Source organism: Misgurnus anguillicaudatus, chromosome 10 (assembly GCF_027580225.2).
Source record: "Misgurnus anguillicaudatus chromosome 10, ASM2758022v2, whole genome shotgun sequence".
In the NCBI taxonomy this organism is placed as follows: domain Eukaryota; kingdom Metazoa; phylum Chordata; class Actinopteri; order Cypriniformes; family Cobitidae; genus Misgurnus; species Misgurnus anguillicaudatus.
The window spans coordinates 20,519,785-20,542,585 of NC_073346.2; the positions used below are offsets into that span (position 1 = coordinate 20,519,785).

Sequence of the window (22,801 nt, forward strand, 5' to 3'; positions counted from 1 at the left end):
AACTAACGCTGGGTTAATTGTAACAGGGCGACTTTACGTATTTATACAGGGCCGAGCATTCTGTGCTTTTTGTCTTTTTCTCTTACTGTCAGAAGATGATCTTCTGTGAATTTATGAATAGTTTTGATGTGTTTTTGTTAAGATATTGTACAAATAGTGATAATGAAATGAAAGCAATGTAAATACTATTAATCCAAATGATAGCTATTAATACAATATCAGGGGAAATAACTGACAAATATAATTTTTTCGATTTAAATGCAGCACTTTCTAAAAATCTATTTATATGCATTGATGCATAATACAAGGATGGTTAGATAAAGAATCATGGATGGAGGAATGTGTGGATATCTAACTATAGGCAGATATTTAAACAATATCCACCTTTAGTAATTAGACAGAATCTTATTTTATTATTCTAGCAGATGTTACAACAAACCCCACCTATGGGGTAAGTTGTAACGTTTGCACTCCTGTCACTTTCGACGTAACTGTACAATAACGGTAGGTCCCACAAACAAACTTTAAGGGCTCTATCATACACCTGGTGCAATGCAGTGCAATGCGCAACGCAAGTGTCTTTTGCTAGTTTCAACCTGGCGCAATTATCATTTTCACATGTAGCGCCATGTTGTTTAAATAGCAAATGCATTTGCGCCCAATTTTGCGCCCATGGGTGTTCTGATCTGAAAACGAGGTGTATTCAGGCGCATTGTTGGCGCGTTGTTATTTTGAGGCAACTAAAATAGACTACACCATTGCATTGACCAACAAAAACCTGCTCTAAAGTCTAAAGTCAATGGCGCAATATTGTTTTTGTTATTTAATGAGCTCGTTAGTAATATGCGCCTATAAAGGGACTACAACGCGGGTTTGCTTATCACATGGAAGCGCAGCAGCACATAAACGTTAGTTTCTTGGACATAAATGAGGATCGATTATGAGACACTAAAAGGCGTAAAGAGCTGCTTCACCTGCAGCCTGGTAAGAAATGAAATGCTTTTTTTGTTTTAATTTTCGCTTTAACCAAATGCAAATAGTGCATATATATAAAAAAAATTAAATACTACCCCATGGATTTATTGTATATGATGACTTTGTACCTGTGGATATGATGAGATGAGAACCGTTTTTAAGTAATGCTTTTATTTAACCAGGAGAAATCATATTGAGACTATAGTCTCTTTTTCAAATGATCGGCGCTTACCGAGTGCTGAAGGCTCTCCACATGTTTGTAAATCCTTTATCTCCTGTTTGTTACAAATAAAGTATTTTTAGAGTACTAACCTTTTCTTGAATATTTGTAAATTATTTTTTGAGATAACACAGATCATGTAGGCCAGTGCTTCTCAAACTTTTTAGCATATGGCCCCCCTTGTGTACAGTATGGTGCATTCCTTCGCGGCCCCCCAAAGAATGACAAATTTGTTCTAAAACATAACATTTTAATAAAACAAAACATATTAAATTATAAAAAGTAGTGCTGTTGGTTGGTAGCCCTACTTTTTATGTTTAATTACACAGAATTCATGACAAATCAATGTTAATTTTAATGTATTTTATAAAATTTCATAAAACTGGGGCCCCCCCGGCCCCCAGTTTGAGAACCACTGATGTAGGCTATCCATTCATGTACAGCAAAAAAGCCTGTTGTTTTATATCCATGACTGAAAGAAAATTACTTTTAAAGGTTTTAATACCAATAAAAACAACGCAATTTTTTAATATCAATCTTAAACTGGTGGTCTTCTTCCTCCGTTTATTTTTTTAGTTTACAAATTCTGCCATCTAAATAGGAAATCGGCATGGTGCCAGCGCAACTGGCTTTTATAGAGGATGAGAGCTGAGACTCTCATTGGTTTATTGCACATTACGCCCAAAACACACCCATTACTCATTACAAGAATAGAAACAACCGTTTTACGCTGTGTGCTTGCCGCACAAACAATCTTTCCCGTTAAATTCGCAAAAGTGCCATCGGACACACCCGTTTAGACCGTGTGCTTTAGACAATGCAATTAGATCATTAAAATAGGGCCTTAAGTGTTCGTTTCTAGCAAAGATGTGTGTGTTGGCTGTGTAAAAAATGTTTAATCTAACTTAAATATTTTTTGAATGATAGAGCCAAAGCCAAAAAGCGTTATTTTGTGTCACGCTCTTCCTTAATTTTAGAGAGCTTTTAGTGCTTTTGTGTCACTTGTGTCACAGGTTTTCTTCCTTGTAAACTGTCATTGAAATGGTAATTCTGCATAAGAATCTTCTGATGAGAATCTTCATGCTGTTTCTTTATACAAAATATCTAAACTGTTGGTCTACAGAAGAAAGGAACTGAAAAGACAGATTGAATAAATTAAAAACTGACCCAAACAACAAATCTAGATCACACTGATCCCTTGTTTTTAGATACAAGATCCAGCTTAAACAATTAGAAAGATAGACACATTGTTACACGGCCTTTAAAGTGAACAATAGACACACATGCACGCACACACACACACACACACACACACACACACACGCACACACGCGCGCGCGCGCGCGCGCACACACACACGCACGCACGCACACACACACACACACACAGACGAGTATGGGCAGGGGTGGGTTTGTGAAGTTTGAATGGCTCTATGCTGTGTATACACTCTTAAACTTGAACAATGCACTATTGTCCCAGTCACCACTGCCATAATTTATGTAAAGATAATTTCCTCACATTTCTTTCGCTACTTTCCCACCCTCTCTCTGGCCCTTGTGGTCCCATTCCTTCTTTCGAAGAATTCACTGTAAAATAATTTTACTGCCTTAAATTTGTAAGTTAATCAACTTGGATTACAAGTCTTTTCAACTTAGTCTTTTTAATTTTGACTAAATATAATTTGCTACAACTTAAAATAAAAATAAAATGATGTAGACTTTTAAAAAAACACATAATCTCTAGTCAAGAAAGGAAGAAATCCAAGTTGATTAAACTTAAAAATTTAAGGCAGCAAAAAATAGTTTACAGTGTGGGTCCTCTTCGTCCCTTCACACATCATATTTTAAGTTTACTTTGTGCTCCTTCATGGATTCTGTTGTTTTCTCCTCTTTACTCCATCAAGCCATTCAGCGCATTACTGGCTTTATCACAACTCTCTCAAAGCTTGCATGCTTTTCCAAACCCTCTTATGATACATAAAGAGTAAAAGTGGGGGGGAACGGAGAGGGAGGTGAAGAGCTTTGGCCTGAAAACAAAGTCCTGTAAAAAACAGGAAAAATGTCATGTAATTTTATGGCCACAGACCATCTTTCCTTCCTCTCTAGGACTCCTGTTGAAAGCAGGAGGGTGTGGCCAAAAGCAAGGAAATAAAGTGAAGGGTAATTTCACATATGCTGTGCTATCATACATACCCTCCAATCATTTCTTTTAAAGCTGAATATGTTTAAATTGATGTACTTGCCAGGTGCTTTTATCCGAAACAACTTAAGGTGCATTCAAGTTGACTGTATCAGTACTGTAAATGTGTTCCCTGGTTAAAGAGCTCACGAACTTGCTGTTTCTAGTGCCATGATTTACCAGTAGTAAAAAATGATGTGTAAGTCATATCATATCATGTTTTTACGTTATTTTAACTTTTCAAATTAAGTTAAGCATTTTTAACTTGTTTTTAAAAGTTATATAATGTCTTCACTAGTCAAATTATAAAATAGTAAGTTGAAATGACTTAGTCAATTGTAAAACAAAACATTTGGCAAGGATTTTTTTTACAGTGAAAATATTTTAATATTTATAAAACTGCTTAATATTCAAATACAGCTATCTACTATTTATCACTTAAAATTAAAAAAACATTTAATGAAACATTTTATATCAACATTCAATATTGGTTTCATTGCTATGATTTTGAATTTTTTATTTTAAATTAGGATGTTTAAATTGTTTGGCTATACTGTAAAAAAGTGAAAGCTGCTTTATAAAAAAAACGTACTTCTATCGGTAACACAAAAAAATTACATTTTGGAAACTAAAAATTTCTCACTTTAAGTAAAAAAATGTAACATGAAAAAAATTACTTTAGTTGGTAACAACTAAAACAATTAAACATTTTCAACTTATAGTGAGACAACTATGAAATAGATCCAACTTGAACTTTTTACAGTATACATCGAGTGTACATATACAACCCATTATCACGAAATTATGTACCTATAGTCACGTAATTTTGTGTTTGCCGTAACACTGACACGTTTTTCCGCCTTTTTGCGTGAACATGTCACGTATTTCTGTGAACGTGTCACTGTCACGTATTTGTTACTCAACTGTTTTGTCCTATTTTCTTACCATTGTAGCTTTGGTTTAGGGTTAGATTTACATAAAATGACATCCTTACCCAAACAAACGCTAACCCTAATGCCAGGCGACAATGGTTTAAAAAAAAAATTATAAAAACTAAATCATGAAAAAAAAGTATAAACCAATACTTAAAGTGATATAAGTCAATGGTTTGAAAATAGGACAAAACAGTTGAGTAACAAATACGTGACAGTGACACGTTCACAGAAATACATGACATGTTTACGCAAAAAGGCGGAAAAACATGTCAGTGTCACGGAAAACACTCACGAAATTATGTACCTATAGTCACATAATTTCGTGAGTGGGTTGACATATAACAAAGTTTAACTACGCTAACAACTTTTAGCTAACAAAAGAGTAACTTGGCTACAGCTAAAACTTTTCAAATTAAGTGCAAGCTACACTTTCAATGCATCTTCCCAAATGCCACCGTTCACTTACAGCTATAGTAGTAATGATGTCCTGGCAGGAATTCGAAGCCCAGGGAGAAGGGTGTGAAGCGCTGGATCTTCTCAGAGAATCTGACAGGGCCGTAGGGAGCGTACGGCTGGTTACACTCCCATCTCTTAATGGCCTCTTTAGTCTCCACACAGCCTCTGAACTGGCCTTCAGCCACCAGGTAGAGTGCAAGAGTCTCAGCGGGACCGGTCGACGGGTGGCTGGCAGGGTAGTGGGGACACAGTATATCCAGATAATCACTCAGATTGACCTGGACAGAGTAATCATCTCCTGTTAACCTAAAAGAGAGGGAGAGAGTTAGAGGTTATATTTCTATCATGAGCGAAATTCATTGCCACAATCATTAAAAATGGCATTTTTCCAAGCCGACAGAGCGGATTCGGATGTGTCAGCAGGATCTGCACTGAATCACACTTTCATCTGCGTTTGCTTGGCTGCTCTGTGGAATATTATTAAAAGTTAGCCATCATTCACGCGCCCGCAGCTGAAAAACAAATGCTTAAACATGACACAGACATCTTTACTACCTGATGGTATAGATGGGGGGGATGTAGCAAAACTGTGTTATAATGAAATAAATCATGCAGGCTGAATCAAGCAAGTTTAAGTGTCATGAAAGTTGTAAACTGCACAGCATGCAGGATAAGAAAAAGGAACCCTAAGGATTTCAACAAGGTCAAAAGATTCATACAACATAAGATACGGAACGTGGCTCTCAATAACAGCTTCATGCTAATAAAGTTTCATTCATCTCCTTGCTCACACACACACGCACACACGTACACACACACACAAAGTCAAAAGTCAAGTTGCACTAATAGGGTAAGAATTAGCATAGAATGGCCCTTAGTGAGTAGGTAAATAAATTCACGCTCCATTTGTTTACCCAGTTGCTTGTGTGTAAGTGTCACCATCAATATTTAGGGAAGGAGCAATAGGAAAAAAACAAGGTAAAATAAAAAATAAAGTAAAAGAAAGCAAAAGGAAGAAAGCTAAAAATATTTTTTTATTAAAAAGGCAGTTGAACTACAGAGGAAGTACAGTAAGAACGTCTAGAGCAATGGAGATGAAGCGAGACAGAAAGAAAGGTGAGGGTGGAAAGGAACGGGGTTATAAAGCAGGGCAGAGAGGCAGACAAGAGGAGAGACAGACACAGAGAGGGAGGTAAGAAAGGCTGAGAGAGGAGGGCTTCTATTTTAATTAGTGGCCCTGGAGAGAGTTTGGTGGGAGACAGCAAGAAGACAAGATGGATTTTAATTGGTCTTTCTTCGCTGCAAACGTGCGTGTGTGCCAGAGAAGGGAAACGAGCGAGGGATGAGAGGAGGCCACGGAGGAGAAGAAAAGACAGGATGTGGGGAGCAAGAAGGCCGGTCCAGGTCTGTCACCAGGAGTCTTTTGTAAAGAAGCGACAGACCGGTAGATGAAGAGGAAGTCAGGGATGAAAAAAAGGGGAAAGTAGGCAGAACAAAATGAGGAGGGGTTATCTTGAGTTAAGTGGGTGGACAGAGAGAAGACGGAAAAAGGCTAATGAAGGACTCCAGACCAGAGAGATAAAGAGAAAGAGAACAGGAGCGAAAAAAGGTAGAGAGAAACAGATGGAGTGCAGAGGGAGGAAAAGAGAGAAAAACTATAAACTATCTAACCCACTTTGGCCTAGTTAAAAAACATCACACTGCAGGCGTTTAGGTAGTTATCAAATATGGTTTGTCTGGTAAGCAGGTGTCATTTTACTCCAGTTTAAGTCAAACAATGAAATATGTGAGCCAGTCTGTGAAAAACGCCAGCTGAAGAGTTTTTTTTTACATAATATAAAAACCATTCTGTTAAAATATAACGTTGATATCTTTTATATTGACAAAGATTGAAATCATTGTAAAATTATTAAAATTGGCATACATTTTTTTTTAATTACATATTGTGACTTATTTGTGAGCTTCATTATTTTTAATAAATTGATGTGCCCTCAAAATCTTTCATTCTAAAAACGCTTATCTATTCCCCTACTCGAAACGATCTCTCTTTACTTCCGGCCACCAGGTATGACACTAGGGCGGGGCCCAGAAAAATGTTGCTGTGATTAGCAAGTAACAACATGACCCGACTTCAAACGATCCAATCAGTCCTCGATTGACAAATCAAGTCCCTCAATTTTTTTTCTCATTTCAGAAGCTGTTTCACTCGGATATACGTTGAGATAGGAAAAATAAGACAACAGCTTCCGTTTCATGCCGACTTTAAAGGAACAATATGTAGGATTGTGGTCAAAACTGGTATTGCAATCACAAAACTTGTGGCTAAAACTGGTACTGCAATCTCACAACTGGTGGCTAATACACAACATGACAACATAAACATCAGTTGAGGGCTGCAACTCCACTTTTTAAATGACAATATCCTGGCCGGACCACTGTTGTCAGTGTTATAAGTATTTGAAATGAAAATGATTTCTTAATGTCTAGTGACATATCAGGGACATTTTATGATTCATTGATATAAATTTCTTACATACTGTTCCTTTCAAATTAAACGGCTCGCAAATATGGAATTAGATTATAAAACTTTAGACTGGATTTCACAGACAGGGTCACATATAATTATTATAATAACAAGTTTGACTATATTACTAAAGGTCAGATGAAGTAGAAATTGATCCCTACTGTAACATTTCCGCAGTTTCACATTTTACAGTGTACAGTAAATCTCATCTTTACATAAACTCAAAAAAGTTTAAGACACAGAGTTCACTTTTCTTATCAAAGACCATCAATTATAATCTCCCCCTTCACTAAATAAAGATCATCTCATCAAAACTATCATATCATCATTCACACAAGATCTGACAGCAAATGTCATATTCACAAACAGTGGCATGCTTGACCAGTGATGAGACATTTATAAGTTGATTATTAGCTGTCAAGAACAAGAAAGTGTCATCAATCAGTCACTTATTAAATGTTAGTGTTAAATAAATAAACAATGCGCCAGAATAAATTGAGTTTATTTGATTTACAGGTTAATGCATTCTGCCATTCTGAAGAATCTGTTTTCATGTTTAATTGTATTAAAGATAGGCATTTGATATTTATTGGTTAGGAGTAGGCTTATGAAATATTTGGTAGGCGCATACTTGAATTAGTCAATTTAAAAAAAAAAAATCCAGATAATTTACTCACCACCATGTCATCCAAAATGTTGATGTCTTTCTTTGTTCAGTCAAGAAGAAATTATGTTTTTTGAGGAAAACATTCCAGGATTTTTCTCATTTTAATGGACCCCCACACGTAACAGTTTTTAATGTAGTTTAAAATTGCAGTTTCAACAGCGTTTCAAAGAACTCTAACAAAAGGACTCTCCGGTCCTGTGACGCGCCAGCGTGGCCTCGCGCAATATGTCATCACGTCAAGAGGTTACGAATGACATATCGAAACTACGCCCCAGTGTTTACAAGTGTGGAGAAAGAGGACCGTTCCTACGTTGTTGTATGTCGAATGATACTAATTAATAACTTTGTGTAAACTAATTGATTAAAATGGTCCGCAAATGTGCGTTTTATATATGTAACACGTGACCTTTCGATGTCATTGCGCAATTACGTGAGGTCGCGCTAACGTGTCACAGGACCGGAGATAGACGAGAAGTTGTGGTTTAAAAGTGCATATTTTTTATTTTTCTTGTAAAAAATGACAATCGTTTCCCTAGATAAGACTCTTATGCCTCGTTTGGGATCATTTAGAGTGTCAATAAAGTCCATTAAAATGAGAAAAATCCTGGAATGTTTTCCTAAAAAAAACAAACATACATTCTTCTTGACTGAACAAAGAAAGACATCAACATTTTGAATGACATGGTGGGGAGTAAATTATCTGGATTTTTTTTAAGAAAATGGACTAATCCTTTAAACGTGCACAGAACATATAAAATTATTTTCATAATAATATATATATTATTTAAATAATAGAGACCAGTGGCAACTCATGACTTCTTTTCCGAGGAGGCACAAATGTGAAATTTGTGAAAACATCGTCATGTGTGTGAATCGTCGTCAAAATATGTATTTTGTGCATCATGTGAACCATCATGTTAAAATATGTGCCTGCTACAGACGCTTTGTAAGCGTTTATAATAAAAGAGAAGCTCGTATTTGCTAGATACTCGCTTTATCTCATTTGTAATCAAAGTTTAGTGTTACATGTGTCTTGCGAGACGTGAGCATCTCTTTCATCATGAACCCTTTCAACGGGTATGCAGCATGGACATATTTTGACAAGATGCATGATGCCCATAGGTTCCCATGATGCACACATACAGTAGTTTGACATGACAAGCCACGCACATGAGACCCCGAACACATAGTTAGCTTTTTGGCCGCCACTGATAGAGACAAAAGTGGAACACAGAATTTAAACGGCCTTCTAAAATAACCAAAACAGAACAAGTTATGTCTAGTCTTTATCTATAATAAAAATAGCAATTTGTTAAATTAAATAAGTTATAGACGGAGTTAATTTTAAATATGGATTGTAACCATAAAGACCAAGTTTAAACACACAGCAAATACTTGGGAGTAGACTGTGGTTTATCTGGATTAAATTAAGTATGTAACCCACATCTGGTTAACCCTACTGGAGATAAGGTTAGCAGAATTTTAAAAATGTGTAATTATGACATTATGGAAATGCGTGTACTGTAGCTGACCTTTAGCAGTGTGACTAAGACAGCGTTATTCTGTAGTCAAAATATATAGTTATAATAAACTCCTATACTTCCTAGACACACCAATAATTACATTTAGCTGAAGTCAGAAGCATGTTTCAGTCTCAGCAGGAGTCTCTTTTTAAATGATGGTGGGGATGAAAGAGCAATAAAAAGGGTAAAGGAAATATGTTTACTGTTCTCACTCCTGCTCCACACAGCCACTGGAGTGATGAACCAGCGACCTGATCGATACTTGTGACATAGTATTGGTGATCAATCACCAGGACAGGCTGAATCGATCAGGAGTCAGTCAAACGCAACTCAGACGAGACCTTCTGATCAATTTCTCTCCCGTGTTCAACACCCTGAGCTGCACAACATCTCTCAATTAACACACACAGATTTGTTTCGTCATATTTGTGATAGTATACTTCTACTGAGCATCAACTAAAATTTCCTTAGAAGACGGACACACGTCCACACAAATATATCAAAACATTTATTTATTTATAATAATGCTGTCCTCAAGTTAATGCCAAATCTGCGCACACACGAAGAAAGGCACGCTGTAATCAATTGCTCTTAATCTATTTACTCCAGAGCTAAAATAAGCATATAGAACAATGAAAATGAACTCATGCATTTGCATATTATTTTACATAAGAGTGAAAAGGTGATAGAGAGCATGAAAGAGACTAGAGACATAAAGCAATCAGCAGAGAGAGGTTAAAATGTCGAGCTGTCAGGCAAGGTAAAAAAACACCCGGCGTAATAGAGAACTGAATCGGGGGTCCTGTAATATATGTGGTAATCATGGTCATATTCAGCGCTGATAATGCATTCACTTTCAAGAAAAGACATGCCATGTCCTCACGGTTTCTCTGTGCAAAAGATGCACCAAATTAGGTCGAAGAATTATTTTTGGTATAAGCACAGTACTTTTGGTTTTGGATTCTATGATGGTCCAGCCTAATCTCACGAGAAATCGTACATATTTTACGAGTTGGCTAATTCGTATCAATTCATACGAAGTTAATCGTGCAAAATTGTACGATTCTCATGAAAAAACAACAACGAAACCGAACCCCTAACCCTGTCCCTAACCCTGACGTCACAGGGGTCAAGGCAAATCGTACCAAAACTGACAAATGTGGTCGTATGAATTGAACGTAAAATATGTACGAATTCTCATGAAATAGCATTGGATGGTCAAACTATGACTACACGATGACTTCTGTCATGGCAACCATCACAATTTTATTGTGAAATTAAACTTGAAAAAGACCAAATTGAACCAAAAAGACATGTACAGTTTGATTAGACGCACATTTTTTACTACTGTATCAACAAAAGTAACGGAAAGCTCCAGTCCCAGTATGGTTAGTTGCATTTTATTATTTGAATTTTCCCTAATGTCTGTCAGCCTCAGAACAGATCTGTGACCTATTTTCGACTTGCAAAAACCTTTAGAGAAAACCTTTAGGGATAGTTCACACAAAAATGAAATTTTCACAAAAAGGAAAATTCTGTCATCATTTACTCACCATCATTTTGTTCCAAACCTGTATAAATTACTTACTCTATATTTTAAGCAATGTTTGTAGCAGTTTTGGAGCACCAGATTTGTTGGATAAACTTAAAAAAGTAAGTTACCTGGTTGCTCTAAAATTTTGAGTTACTTCAACCTAAGTTGTGTAAAAATTGTTGTGTTAACTAATATCTTTCAGTTGAATTAACTCAAAATTGTGAGACAACGAGGTAACCTACTTTACGTTTTTTTTAGGGTGTATGGAAGTCAAAGGTACATTGTGAAAAAATTCTGTAGAAATTACAATGTTATTGCAGCTGGGTTACCGGTAATTTACCGTAGTTTTAAATTTATGTTATTTACTGTCAAGAGTTTGTTCAAAGTTTAATACATTTTAAATATTAGCAAGTCTTTATCTTTACAGAATAAAACTATACAATAACAGCCTCATGCAAAGCATTCTGGGAACCAGAAATCATCATCAACCTTTTTCTGTTTTTTGCTTCAGATTTTGTTTCCCAGAATGTTTTGCTTGATGCTGTTTTTTTTTGTTTTACTCCATAAAGACAAAGACTTGTAAATGCTTAAAGGAGTAGTCTACCCTTTTGCCATATTAAAATATGTTATTTCCTCAACCTAGACGAATTAATTCATACCTATCTTTTTTTAATGCGTGCACTGTACAGCGCGTTGTGAATGTGTTAGCATTTAGCCTAGCCCCATTCATTCCTATGGTACCAAAAAAAAGTTTTATTTTGTACCACCATACTTACTGGTATAACTCCTCATGTAACAGTCTTTAAATAGGGAAAACACGGAAGTGTTTGGTGGCTTCCCTGTTTGGTACCATAGGAATGAATGGGGCTAAGCTAAATGCTAACACATTCACAACGCGCTGTACAGTGCACGCATTGAGAAAAGATAGATATGTATTAATTCGTCTAAGTTGAGGTAATAACATAGTTTAATATGGCAAAATGGTAGACTATTCCTTTAATGTTAACTTTGAACAAAATGTTGCCAGTAAATAACATAAATTTAAATCTACGGTGAGTTACCGGCAACCCAGCTGCAATAACACTGTAATTTCCACTGAATTTTTTTACAGTGTTCAACCCAAAATGACCCAAATCACTTTATACCCGAACCTGACGTGCATAAATATTTTTCTTTTAAATAAAGACCCGACCCGAGACAAACCCGAAAAAATTAGACCCGAGTCCGACACGAACTATTGCCAATTTTTTTAACCCGACTGGACCCGAATGTAAACGGCACTGACATGTGTGCATTCTGCAGACCCACACGGAGCAGTCAGACAGAAAGAGACTCCGGTGGCCTCGCAACCAATTTGGCGAGCTGCTACATTTGTTTTACTTTGTTATCTGACGACGACACCAAGGTAACTGCTAAAATGTACATAAAAAAATTTACCGACATGTCTGTCTCAACAAAAATTAACTAACCGCCAGCCACACAATGTCGCAAGCGCTCTTGGCAAACAAATGAAAGGTTTGAAAAGGACATTGACACGCACACGCAAAAGAGTTCGGGTCTTCTCGGGTCCGTTCAGCAAAAACACGTTCATTTTAAATTACCCGAGACCTGATGCAGCTATTATTGTACCCGACTCTTGTCCGAGGCACATGTGAAACTTTTAGACCCGAACCTGATCGGGTCTCGGGTCAGACCTCGGTTTTTCGGATCTAAGTGGACCCGTGAAGACCTCTAGTCAAAGGTGATCCTGCTTTCTGCTTAATTACAAATATCTTCCTTTCTGAACAAAGAACTGTATACAGGTTTGTAACAATTTAAGGGTGAGTAAATGATGACAAAATTTAAAAAATTTTGATGAGCCATCCCTTTGAATACAGACACAGCAGGCCGCCATACAAATCTATATAATGTGTGTAATGTATATAGTGCTTTATTAAATCCTACAGCAGAAAGGAGTCAAACTGAAGTCATTATGCCATTATAGCAGTCGCTTCATGGTTTTAATAATAGAACATATTAATAGTAAAAGTAAAAAAAAACGTGAGTGGGTGTATACGCATGAGGGTGAGCATGAATGAAGATAGGCCGACGTGCCAGCAGCACCTTTGATCCCTTTATAAAAGAGAATAATTAAAACACGAACAATTTCACAACCACAGTGGATGAATACAGAGCAGCCCGGACAAAGCGTGCATACCAAAAGAGCTACGCTATCTAACTGCGGTCTTACTGTACGCAGCGACATCATTGCTAAATTGACCTGAAAATGAATCAACAATGCTAGACAATCCACAGCAAAACATGCTGGGAAACAAATTTGGGGTGTGTGTGATGGGAACAAGGGCATGGAGTTGAGCTGATGAAGGTGAGAGTAAGGGATTCTGATGGGCTCGGCAGTCGAGGAACCTGGAATGAACTCTGGAGCAGATCAACAAGTGAAAGGGCACAGTGATGTGAAGCTGCCCTGAGGCAAGGCGATATCAGGGTTATCTGAACATCTTTGATAACAGAAATAGAAAAAAGTTTCGATTGCATAGAGCAAAGCTTAGTGAGACAGGTAAGCTGAAGTGTTCTTGGAAAGTTGGAGGTTTTGGTTGAAGAGTTAGGGCTTAGAGTACTAAAGGTGGGCTGGCATGCTTGGCCAAGCAGAACTGTACTTTGGAGAACCACCAACATAAGGATGGAGAGAAAACGAAGAGAGGAAGTAAAAAATGTTAGAGACCCTGGAAACAGGAGAGGTGTCTGTAAAAGAAACTAGAGGGAACAAGTGAGACAGAACAAAAAAGGAGACAACACTCATATCCCCAAAGGGATTTAAATGCTCTACTGACTTTCAGTAAATGGTCTCTACATCAGAATCAAACACAATGGTAGATTTAAGAGCAAATAAATAAGAAGAAATATATAATCTTTTAAAAATTCATAGGCAGGAACATTTATGCATTTAGTGGACACGTTTACCCAAAACACATTAAACACAGATTTTTTTTGGCATTGCAAGTTTCTCGCTCTTCCGACTGAGCCTTAAATAGAAAATGTCTAAGTTTGGATTGCTGGTCAATATTGATCACTGTCTTGAGTCCAGTCACTCCATTTTTCATTCATTGCCACACACTCTTTCACTCACAAATATTTCATGTAATACACATATGACCTGTATCAAAGTCGTCCTCATATTCACCATTAACCCTCAACCCTAATCTCTCTCACATTCTCTCTTGCTCTCTCTCTCTCTCTTATCAGTTCATGTTAGTCAACGGGGTTTGACAGCCACGCCGCAGATGTAAGAACTCATTTAAAACAGGACTTACAAACCAACAGTGAAGGTTTTGGTCAAATCACTCAACTGTGGAATGCTACAAATACAAAGGAGTTTACACCAGTGGTCCTAAACTCAAACTACCTGGGGCCACTGGCCAGGTGATGTTCTTTATTGTGGGAGAGCTGACGAGTTACAACAAATACATGTCCCAACCATGAATTTTAGCTATGTGAAGTTACTGCAGGTGTTAATGTAAATTGCAGGAGGGACATTTGCCAGGTGGCGTTCTCTATCGGGCCAAGTTATATATGGTCAAAAATGGTCCAAAGTGGGGCAGTACTCAAAAATTTCTTATTATGTACCATTTATGTACAGATATGTATACATTTGGTACCAATGTGTACCTTTAAGGTACTAATATAAACTTTGTGGGTGATTCTCGCGAAATTAGACTTATGAGGTGTCATGAAACATTTTGATAAAAAAGTAAATGCAAAGTAAGAGTATCAAAATAAGAACATTTAGTTACAAACATCTCTTCATGTAATATTATGCACATGATTTCAGATGACCAAACCAATTTTTTTTTTCACATTTAAGGGGAAAATTTTCATTACCGCAACGTGTCCATTACTGGATTTGGGTTCTTTGACATGGAAATATTTATAATTAAAAAAATCAAAAAATTAAAAGCTTCAGTGCATGTTATACTATAATCATTTACAGTAAAGAAACATGTGGTATTTGGTGATCATTGGTAAATGTAGAGACAATAATAAGGAATATAAATGTGTCCAAGAAAATGTTCCCATAATCCGCAACAATTTTCAATCATTGTTTCAGCCCTCAAGGAACTAACATTTTCAAAAAAAATTGTTGGAAGGGACATAATTGACTGGGACACTCAAGATGGCTACTAGGTAAGCAGTTCTAATTTTATCTCTCCAGATAAAAGTTGAACTTTTGTTTGTCATAGTACCTAGACAACATTTTAGTTCTCATTACCGAAACATGAGTTTGTAAATGCATATATTTAATTTAATATCATGTTGCAGTAATGATATTTTTTTATTATGCTAATCTAAAAAAATCTAAATAATTCTATAGAAAACATTATTTAAATCCTTCAAAAATAATGGTTATAATAAGTTCAGACCTAAATCTTATATGTGCAAAAAAATGTCTTCAATGGCTTTTTTAAAAAAATCTGATGCTGGACACCTTTTAAGTCTGCATTTCATGAGAATCACCCATTTGTGCCGTTGAGGTACTATGAACTCTTAAGGCACAAAAGTGTATTTTTGAAAGGGTACCATCAAAAATGCGTACATGTGATTTATAAACTGAACTTACGCGCGTACCTCTTTCTTTCAGATGTGAAATTTATTAATCGCAAATGATCTTGAACTTGTGCACAGTTGAGCAGTTTCAAACCTCCGCCTTTAAAAAAAGCATAATTAATGTCATAGATATATAAAAGAGCGCTTGTCAATGTTGAAACACAATTTCGAGCAGCAAGAATGGCTTATATTTCCAAAAACCAAGCAAAAGTGCGTACGTCTTCTCAGACCCTGACATGGCGCTAAGCACTTTTCCACGTCAAAGACTGTTTTTATATGGACTTTGCCATGGATTTTTGCGTATGCACACTTTATGATCAAATCTGTGCGTATGCACGCTTTATAAATGCACACACACACACACACTATTTGAAAATAAAATAATTTTATTTGAGTTTAACAGGAAAAATGTTTTGCAGAGCATTGCTATCTAAAATAGAAGTGGGGAAATGAAGCGTCTGTCAACTGAAAGTGCATCGCCGCTATGGGCTCTCCTAGTGTAGACAGCTCCATTAATTATAATGGGACTGATCTAGTTTTGTTTGTTGTAGACGCATTTAACCAAACGAGCACACTGTACGTGTTTACATCAGTGTTTTGAGTATATTATAAGCTCTCTGGAAAAATATAATTAGGTGTCTATTTAACAATCCTTTAAGACTACAACAAGATAAAATTAAAGCCCATATCAAAATGCTGAGAGTAAAAATAAATTTTAAGTGTTTTGTGAGACAGTTCACACTTGACAAGACAAATCTGCCATGTTGTGAGCATTTTATGTCACAGACCCATAGTTTCACACCTCTGGTTTACACAGGCATGCTATACAAATACAAATTAGATGCATGATTTGCCAAACAAATGGCAGAAATATATTGAAACTGGCTACAGTAGTTGTCTACAGTAGAAATTCCCCAAATCCTCTTTAGTTGGCTCTCATCCAACAGCACAGAAGTAAATATTTTATGTTATCTATAATGTGATTCACAGAAGGAAATTTTTAATTAGTAAAATATTTATAAACCGATTTGTATCAGAAATATGCCCTGTTTTGCTCATAAACCAATGAATTTGTGGTGCATTTTGTCTTTGATTTTATAGTAAACAATAAATAAGCAGTAATTATGCAGGAAAAAGCAGGCAGACTTCTGGGATTCTCAGTCAGATGAAGGAAGGCGCGCACAAGCTCAATAACAATCACAAATCCAAATGCACACATTAACTGCCTCAAGAAAAAAACACCCGATCTGTGCCACAAAATCCCCCCCCATCCCCTCCTGTGATAAACCAGCCTAAGCTCCAGCATGTGGCCCATCTCCAAATCCCACGTTAGTCCCAAAGCTGGCCCAACAGGGGCTTAGCTCCTCACGCAACTCTGATGTGGTCAACTGTTTTGTGTGTGTTTGCTCATTGAGCCGTGTTGTGTCTAACGTGACTCTTAAGGCAGTTCAGACAAACACCTACTTGGCCTCCTGCTTTGGCCATCTGGAACCCTCTATATCCCCCCTTTTTCATTTCTTTCCACTTAGCAATGATATTCATTCGACAAGCATTTCCTCTGAGCTGCTCTCTGTGTCTATTTATGTGACTTCCAAGCAGAGACACATAAGCAGGCTCCATGGCATTATTCTGAAAGATTTTTCATTTTTCTTTGTTACCTAAACCTATAGGGAACACACACACACACACGCACGCACGCGCGCACACACACACACACACACACACATACACACAACAACACCAGTATCTAATAGTGATAAATCTTATTTTAGTTCTTTTTAAAAGAATAAAAACAACATAACGTCTATAGTGCGAGTTATATGTGAAATCTTAATATTATTATTAGTCAGTGGCGGCGGTGACTTCTTTTTTCGAGGGTGCTTGATGCGAAGTTCGTCACAACATGTATGTAGCCCGTCATGTGTGTGGTTCGTAATTTCAAAATATGTGTGTGCGTGTTGAGTGATCCTGTGTGCATCACGTACATAAGTGCCTGCTGCAGACGCGTCTAAAGGGTTTATAATAAAAGAGACGCCAGATACTCGCATAATCTCATGTGTAATCAGAGTTTACTGTTAAGGGAGTGTCTTGCGTGTATTTTGTGAACGTGAGCGTCTCCTTTATCATAAACGATTTTGATGCCTGTGCAGCAGGCACTTATTTTGACAAAACACGTGATGCACATGGTTCACATGACGCCACAAACACATATTTTGAAAACACAAGCAACACAAATTACACTCCGAACACATATTTTGAATTTGCGCCCCTCGGATGAGCAGTCACAAGCCGACACTGTTATTAGTAGCTTAAAAAATGTGACCATGTAGCTTAATGGGTAATACACTGCATTGACAACCAAGGTCATGTGTTTAATCCCTTATTCTTTTAGTACCTTCATAAGAAAACAACATAGCAACTGTAAAATGCAATATAACGTATGTGGGACCTTTAAATTAATATTACTAACTTGTTATTGTGTAAATTTGTTAATATACCTCAATGGGGAAAGCATTGCGTTAGCAACGCAAAGGCCATGAGCTCAATCCCAGGCAACACACATTCAAATAAAAAAAATGTAGAGATTATATGCAAGTCACTCTGAATAAGAGATGTACTGTAAATGAACAAAACTGCAAAAAGATAAAAAGCATAATATTGGTTTAAAGAAAATTTTTTTTATTTGCCATTGCAAAGGTGCCTAACACAAAAGTCTGGTTTGTGTGACCTCAATCTCTTTTAGGTTCCCCTCCCTCTCTTTTCTATTAGCATGGGCAGGCAGGATCTAAACCCTTTGTTATGGGATGTTATTTTATGCGTGTTTTAGCCGCAGTGGAGGAAACAAGGAAACGCACACGCACACGAAAACAAGCAGGACTCCTGACCTTACGCTTCCTTGTTGGTGCCAACATTTAGCATGTCGCTTTCTATCTCTCCTAAGGTGCCAGGTGTGGGGCCACATGTGGCTAGGAGCTTAGTTTGTCTGCCGTGCCTTTCCTGTTAAGGAACTGGGTTTCTGCAATCTAAACAACCACACTCATTTAGTGTGTAACATTTGCTTATAGTCCACATAAGCCTTTTCTAAAACTTCTGTAGTAAGTCTACCCTCTCGAAAAGCTTAAGGGGGTCGCACACCGGACGAGAAGCGCAGCGCAGTGTCGCATCACGTCTAGGACAACTAGGAGTTATCGTACACCGGAAGTGCACATCAAATAGCGCGAGCTTAGTCAGATAGCATCTACAAAATGCAAAATATACGTTAGCAGCCAATGTTACAATTTGGGACAAATATGATGTTATTTAATATTAAACTATGTGAGTGGCGCGACAGGGATTTGAGCAATGTCCAGAGTCACAGTGTGCATACGTTCATAGAAATAATGTGTTCCATTTTTTGATTCATGGCGCGACGCTGTGCTTTTCGTCCGGTGTGCGAGTCCCTTTATTCCAGCAATTGCCATGCTGACCCAAACTGGTTTATACTGGATAGTGATGATTTGATATTTGCAAAGCTACAGTAGATGACTAACACAACCATGCTCTTTAAACATATTGTGCCATTAGAACATACTACAGTATAGCTGGTTGAGAAAGTAAATCATGTTGGTTCTTTAGGATCACTAGTGGAGACACCAGCATCCTTATATGAACTCCGGCCTCTAAAACCCAACACATGTTGGTGACCAGCTGGTTGTTTTAGAAGGGTAGTTGTTTATGAGTAATGTACATAATAAGGTAATGCAAATCTATGTGGTGTGTGTGTTGGCAGTGATGTGTTTTAATGAAAATGGCTGAGTGATTTGTTCAGCATGAAACCTGGGTATAGATGGGGTGAAACCACGAGTACTTTAGGGATTTGGTCCAAAGTCATCTCATTCAGAGGTACCACTACCATGTTTCAGATAAAAGATCAGCCCCCAAAACCCGTAGATACCTTTACGAGGACAGAACAAGGTTGTTCTGCAGGTGCAGAGATTCAGATATTGATTTCAACATTTTTCAGAACAAGGCTTTCGTGCCGCAGAAAGCTGTAACTACACCGCAGCTCTTGAGAGATTAATTTCTGTCTTTACGCTGAGTACAAGTTGACAAAGATAAACACTTCTGACTGAGCTAAGCTGTATTTGTTTGTCGGTGGCATTTAATAAAAAACAACTCATGGGAATTTTCTTTGGTCGGTGTAAAAGCAATGCTGTAAATGTCAAAAAGTTCCGCATTTCTGGTTCCTAATGAATGCGTTTGTATAAATGTGTGTGCGCGCTTGGGAAAGCATCAGCACTTGTCTAGAAAAGTCTGTAGCAATTAAATTGAATGGTTTTTTATTCAATACATTCATTAGGTTCGTTCGTTTATCCAATAAAGGTGTCGCATCTATGCAGAAGCTACACAGTGGCCTGCATTTTACTGCTATCACATGCACTAGTGTAACAAGGAAAGATGCATCTGCGCTCCGGGAAGCTCCAGTTCGCTCAGGCCGTGGTATTGGCCGCTCCTCGGCATACAGCTGCAGGAGATACGTTTGCAAAAATCCCTGAAAGGGGATGCAAGTGTCTGGATGGCATTTAGCATTTAGCAAGGCATCGAAAGACTTTGTGTGCCCCCTGTATTTAAATGCGTTTATCACTGGGCAACGGTGCGGCCCAAAGCCTCTTGAGGTTAGCGCTCAAATGGAAAACGGGGTCTATTTTCTGCCTGTTAGCACAGCGGCCTTTTCACCTCGAGTCAGCACGACCCACGGCACTACAAAGAACAGGAGGGGATGACTTTAGCGCGGTGCACCAGTGTGCGGGTGTGTGCGTGCGTAAGTCGGGACCTGAAAGAGAAAGATTAGCAAATGGCCTTCTCAGCCCCGACACGAACCTTGGTGCTGATGCTCTACTATTGAAGCGGACACCGGCTGCCTTTTTTGCTGAATACCGATAAAGCTAATACCTACATAAAATAATAGCTTTTCAGTGAATAACCCCAAGCATTTTAAGGCTCTTTACTGGTCTTTTTTTACCTATTTAATACCATGAAAGAAACTTACCACCTACTTCAGCCGGTGAAAGAAACCCTGAAGAGCCGAAGAAACACACAAAAGCCAGAGAACATTGAATAGATTTTTTCTTTCCTTATTTCATGAAAAACCAATAAAATTGCAATAGAACTGCAATTAGAGGCAATTTGGGTACAGAGAGACACGGGGTACAGTTTGGGAAAGTGTATAATCCAATGAACTGACAAAGCATCTCAGAGGAGATTTTTATTGCTCAGGGTGAAGCTCTTTCATGGCTTCAGATTTCAACGAAACCTTCTAATAAAGGAAAACTTGTTAATGTCACCATCATAATTGTTTTATTTCTATTCGTTATAATGAATTTTGGCAGAAACATTAAAGACATTTGGTTCCTAAAATGGTTATAGCATAAAAAAAAACATTTATTACCTTTATTTTTAAGAGTGTTAAGTATTTATAAGAGTGTAAAGTAGAAAGCATAGCTCAGATAATTTGGGATTTTGAGGAGAAATGCTTCATACTGAAATCTCTTATATTTGACTGCTAAGAGTACACTGTGTATCTTGGCACAGTTGGCACCGCTGTTGAGGTTTTTTTCTAAAACATCCAATATTAAATAGACAAATATGCAGCAGGAGATTTAAAGGTTTCCATCTGATTTCCAAATAATCTTATTCAATAAGAGGTCTCCTTTGTTATTTACGTCCTTTCCTATGGAATGTTCAAAAGTATAGTTATCATAGTGTGCGTATGAATATATGACAATACATCTGGGTGTCCAGGGGGTATGTGAGGCCAGAGGTGCCGTGGTCTGGGTGTCAGCCAATCTGGAACTGGGAGTCACGCCAGACCCTCTCTGCCCCACCCTTTCCTCCATCCCTGCCACTTCCAAACCTCAGCCTAATGATGGTTCTGCCTGTTTTTAAAACCTTGGCTTTAAATACAACTTCCTCGTTTAGCTACCGTACAACACAGCCGCCAGTTCCTGGGGGATCTCTGTAGGGTCCGGAAAGAGGAAAAAAGGAAGATGAATGAAATGAAGCAAAGAACTAATACATAATGTAAAGTGCCATCAGAGACAAGTGTCTGCCTGTGGAATCACTGTTGTGGCAGCTGTAGGGGTCGGTGGTGCACGGCTGCGTCTACGGTGCGATGAACCCCTCTCTGGGTCTGCAGGCCCAGCTGTCGACAGTAAGTGGGTTAGAGAGCGCAGCCACTGGAGCTGCGTGCTCCAGTGTTCAACCCTGAAAAGGGCGCCTGCTAAGCAAATAAGCAATAACGATAAATCTGAGTTGGCTTTGGACATCCATCATTGCAAAAGTGGGTCAGAGTTTTGATAGGCTAAGAACTCTTGCCTCTTTCTGCCTCTCTTCTCTGTACATGCTCGCTCTTTGATTTTTAACTCTGCACATTCTGTTCCTGTCTCCTTTTTCTTTTCAGTCCATTTCCTCACCAGACCTGTGATGTGAAAGCCTGCTTGTACCCAACACTATTTTACAGTACTCCATTTATATTTGTCATATTATAACTGTGATGTCTGCTAAAGCAAGTGTCACTGTTACTATTGGTCATGCTTGGGACAAAGAACCTAGGGACCCACATATTTGGGAGTGGCTTCTTTTGACTTGGACTTGAAGGTCCTTAACCTGAGTCATAGACCTCATGGACCATTGGCTGGACATCTGATGCATAAGGCACACAAAATTGGAGTCATCATCTGATTGGACAGTCCTTGGCGAGTGCAAGCTAGTATAGAGTCCAGACCTTCTGCCGTCAGTCTGAAAGTCTAGCTACACTAAGAAACATAACAGACCGCCTTCCCATTTTCTCTCTCTCTCTTTCTCTCTCTTTCTGTCTTGAGTGCTTGGCAGTGGCACAGAGAACATGAAGCATTATCATTGTGAATTGTAGGACAGGTATCATCTCCATTAAGCTCCCTCATCTCTCCCTCTCATGCTTTCTGGAATTTGTATCTTTTTAATAAAGTTCTGTCATTCCTTACCACTCATTCCCAACAGTTTTTTGTCACTCTCTCACCTTCCTTCCCTCCCTCGCTTCCTCTCGCTCATCTCCATTTCCCAGTGCCCATCTCTTCTTCGCTTGCTCTTCCTCTCTCTCACACACTGTTTATTTAAGCACTTTCACGGTCACTGCATTGTAATCCCAAGGGACAAAACTGCCCTTTCTC

General features: G+C 38.0%; 1 protein-coding gene across 1 annotated transcript in view; it reads right to left on the reverse strand.

Annotated features, from left to right (window-relative positions):
* The window catches only part of efna4 (ephrin A4), a 58,421-nt gene that overhangs the window by 18,340 nt on the left and 17,280 nt on the right, over positions 1–22,801 (reverse strand). The window contains exon 2 of the mRNA XM_055210682.2: positions 4,775–5,070. Within this exon, the coding sequence (XP_055066657.2) occupies positions 4,775–5,070 (296 nt within the window). The remainder of the gene's footprint in view (positions 1–4,774; positions 5,071–22,801) is intronic.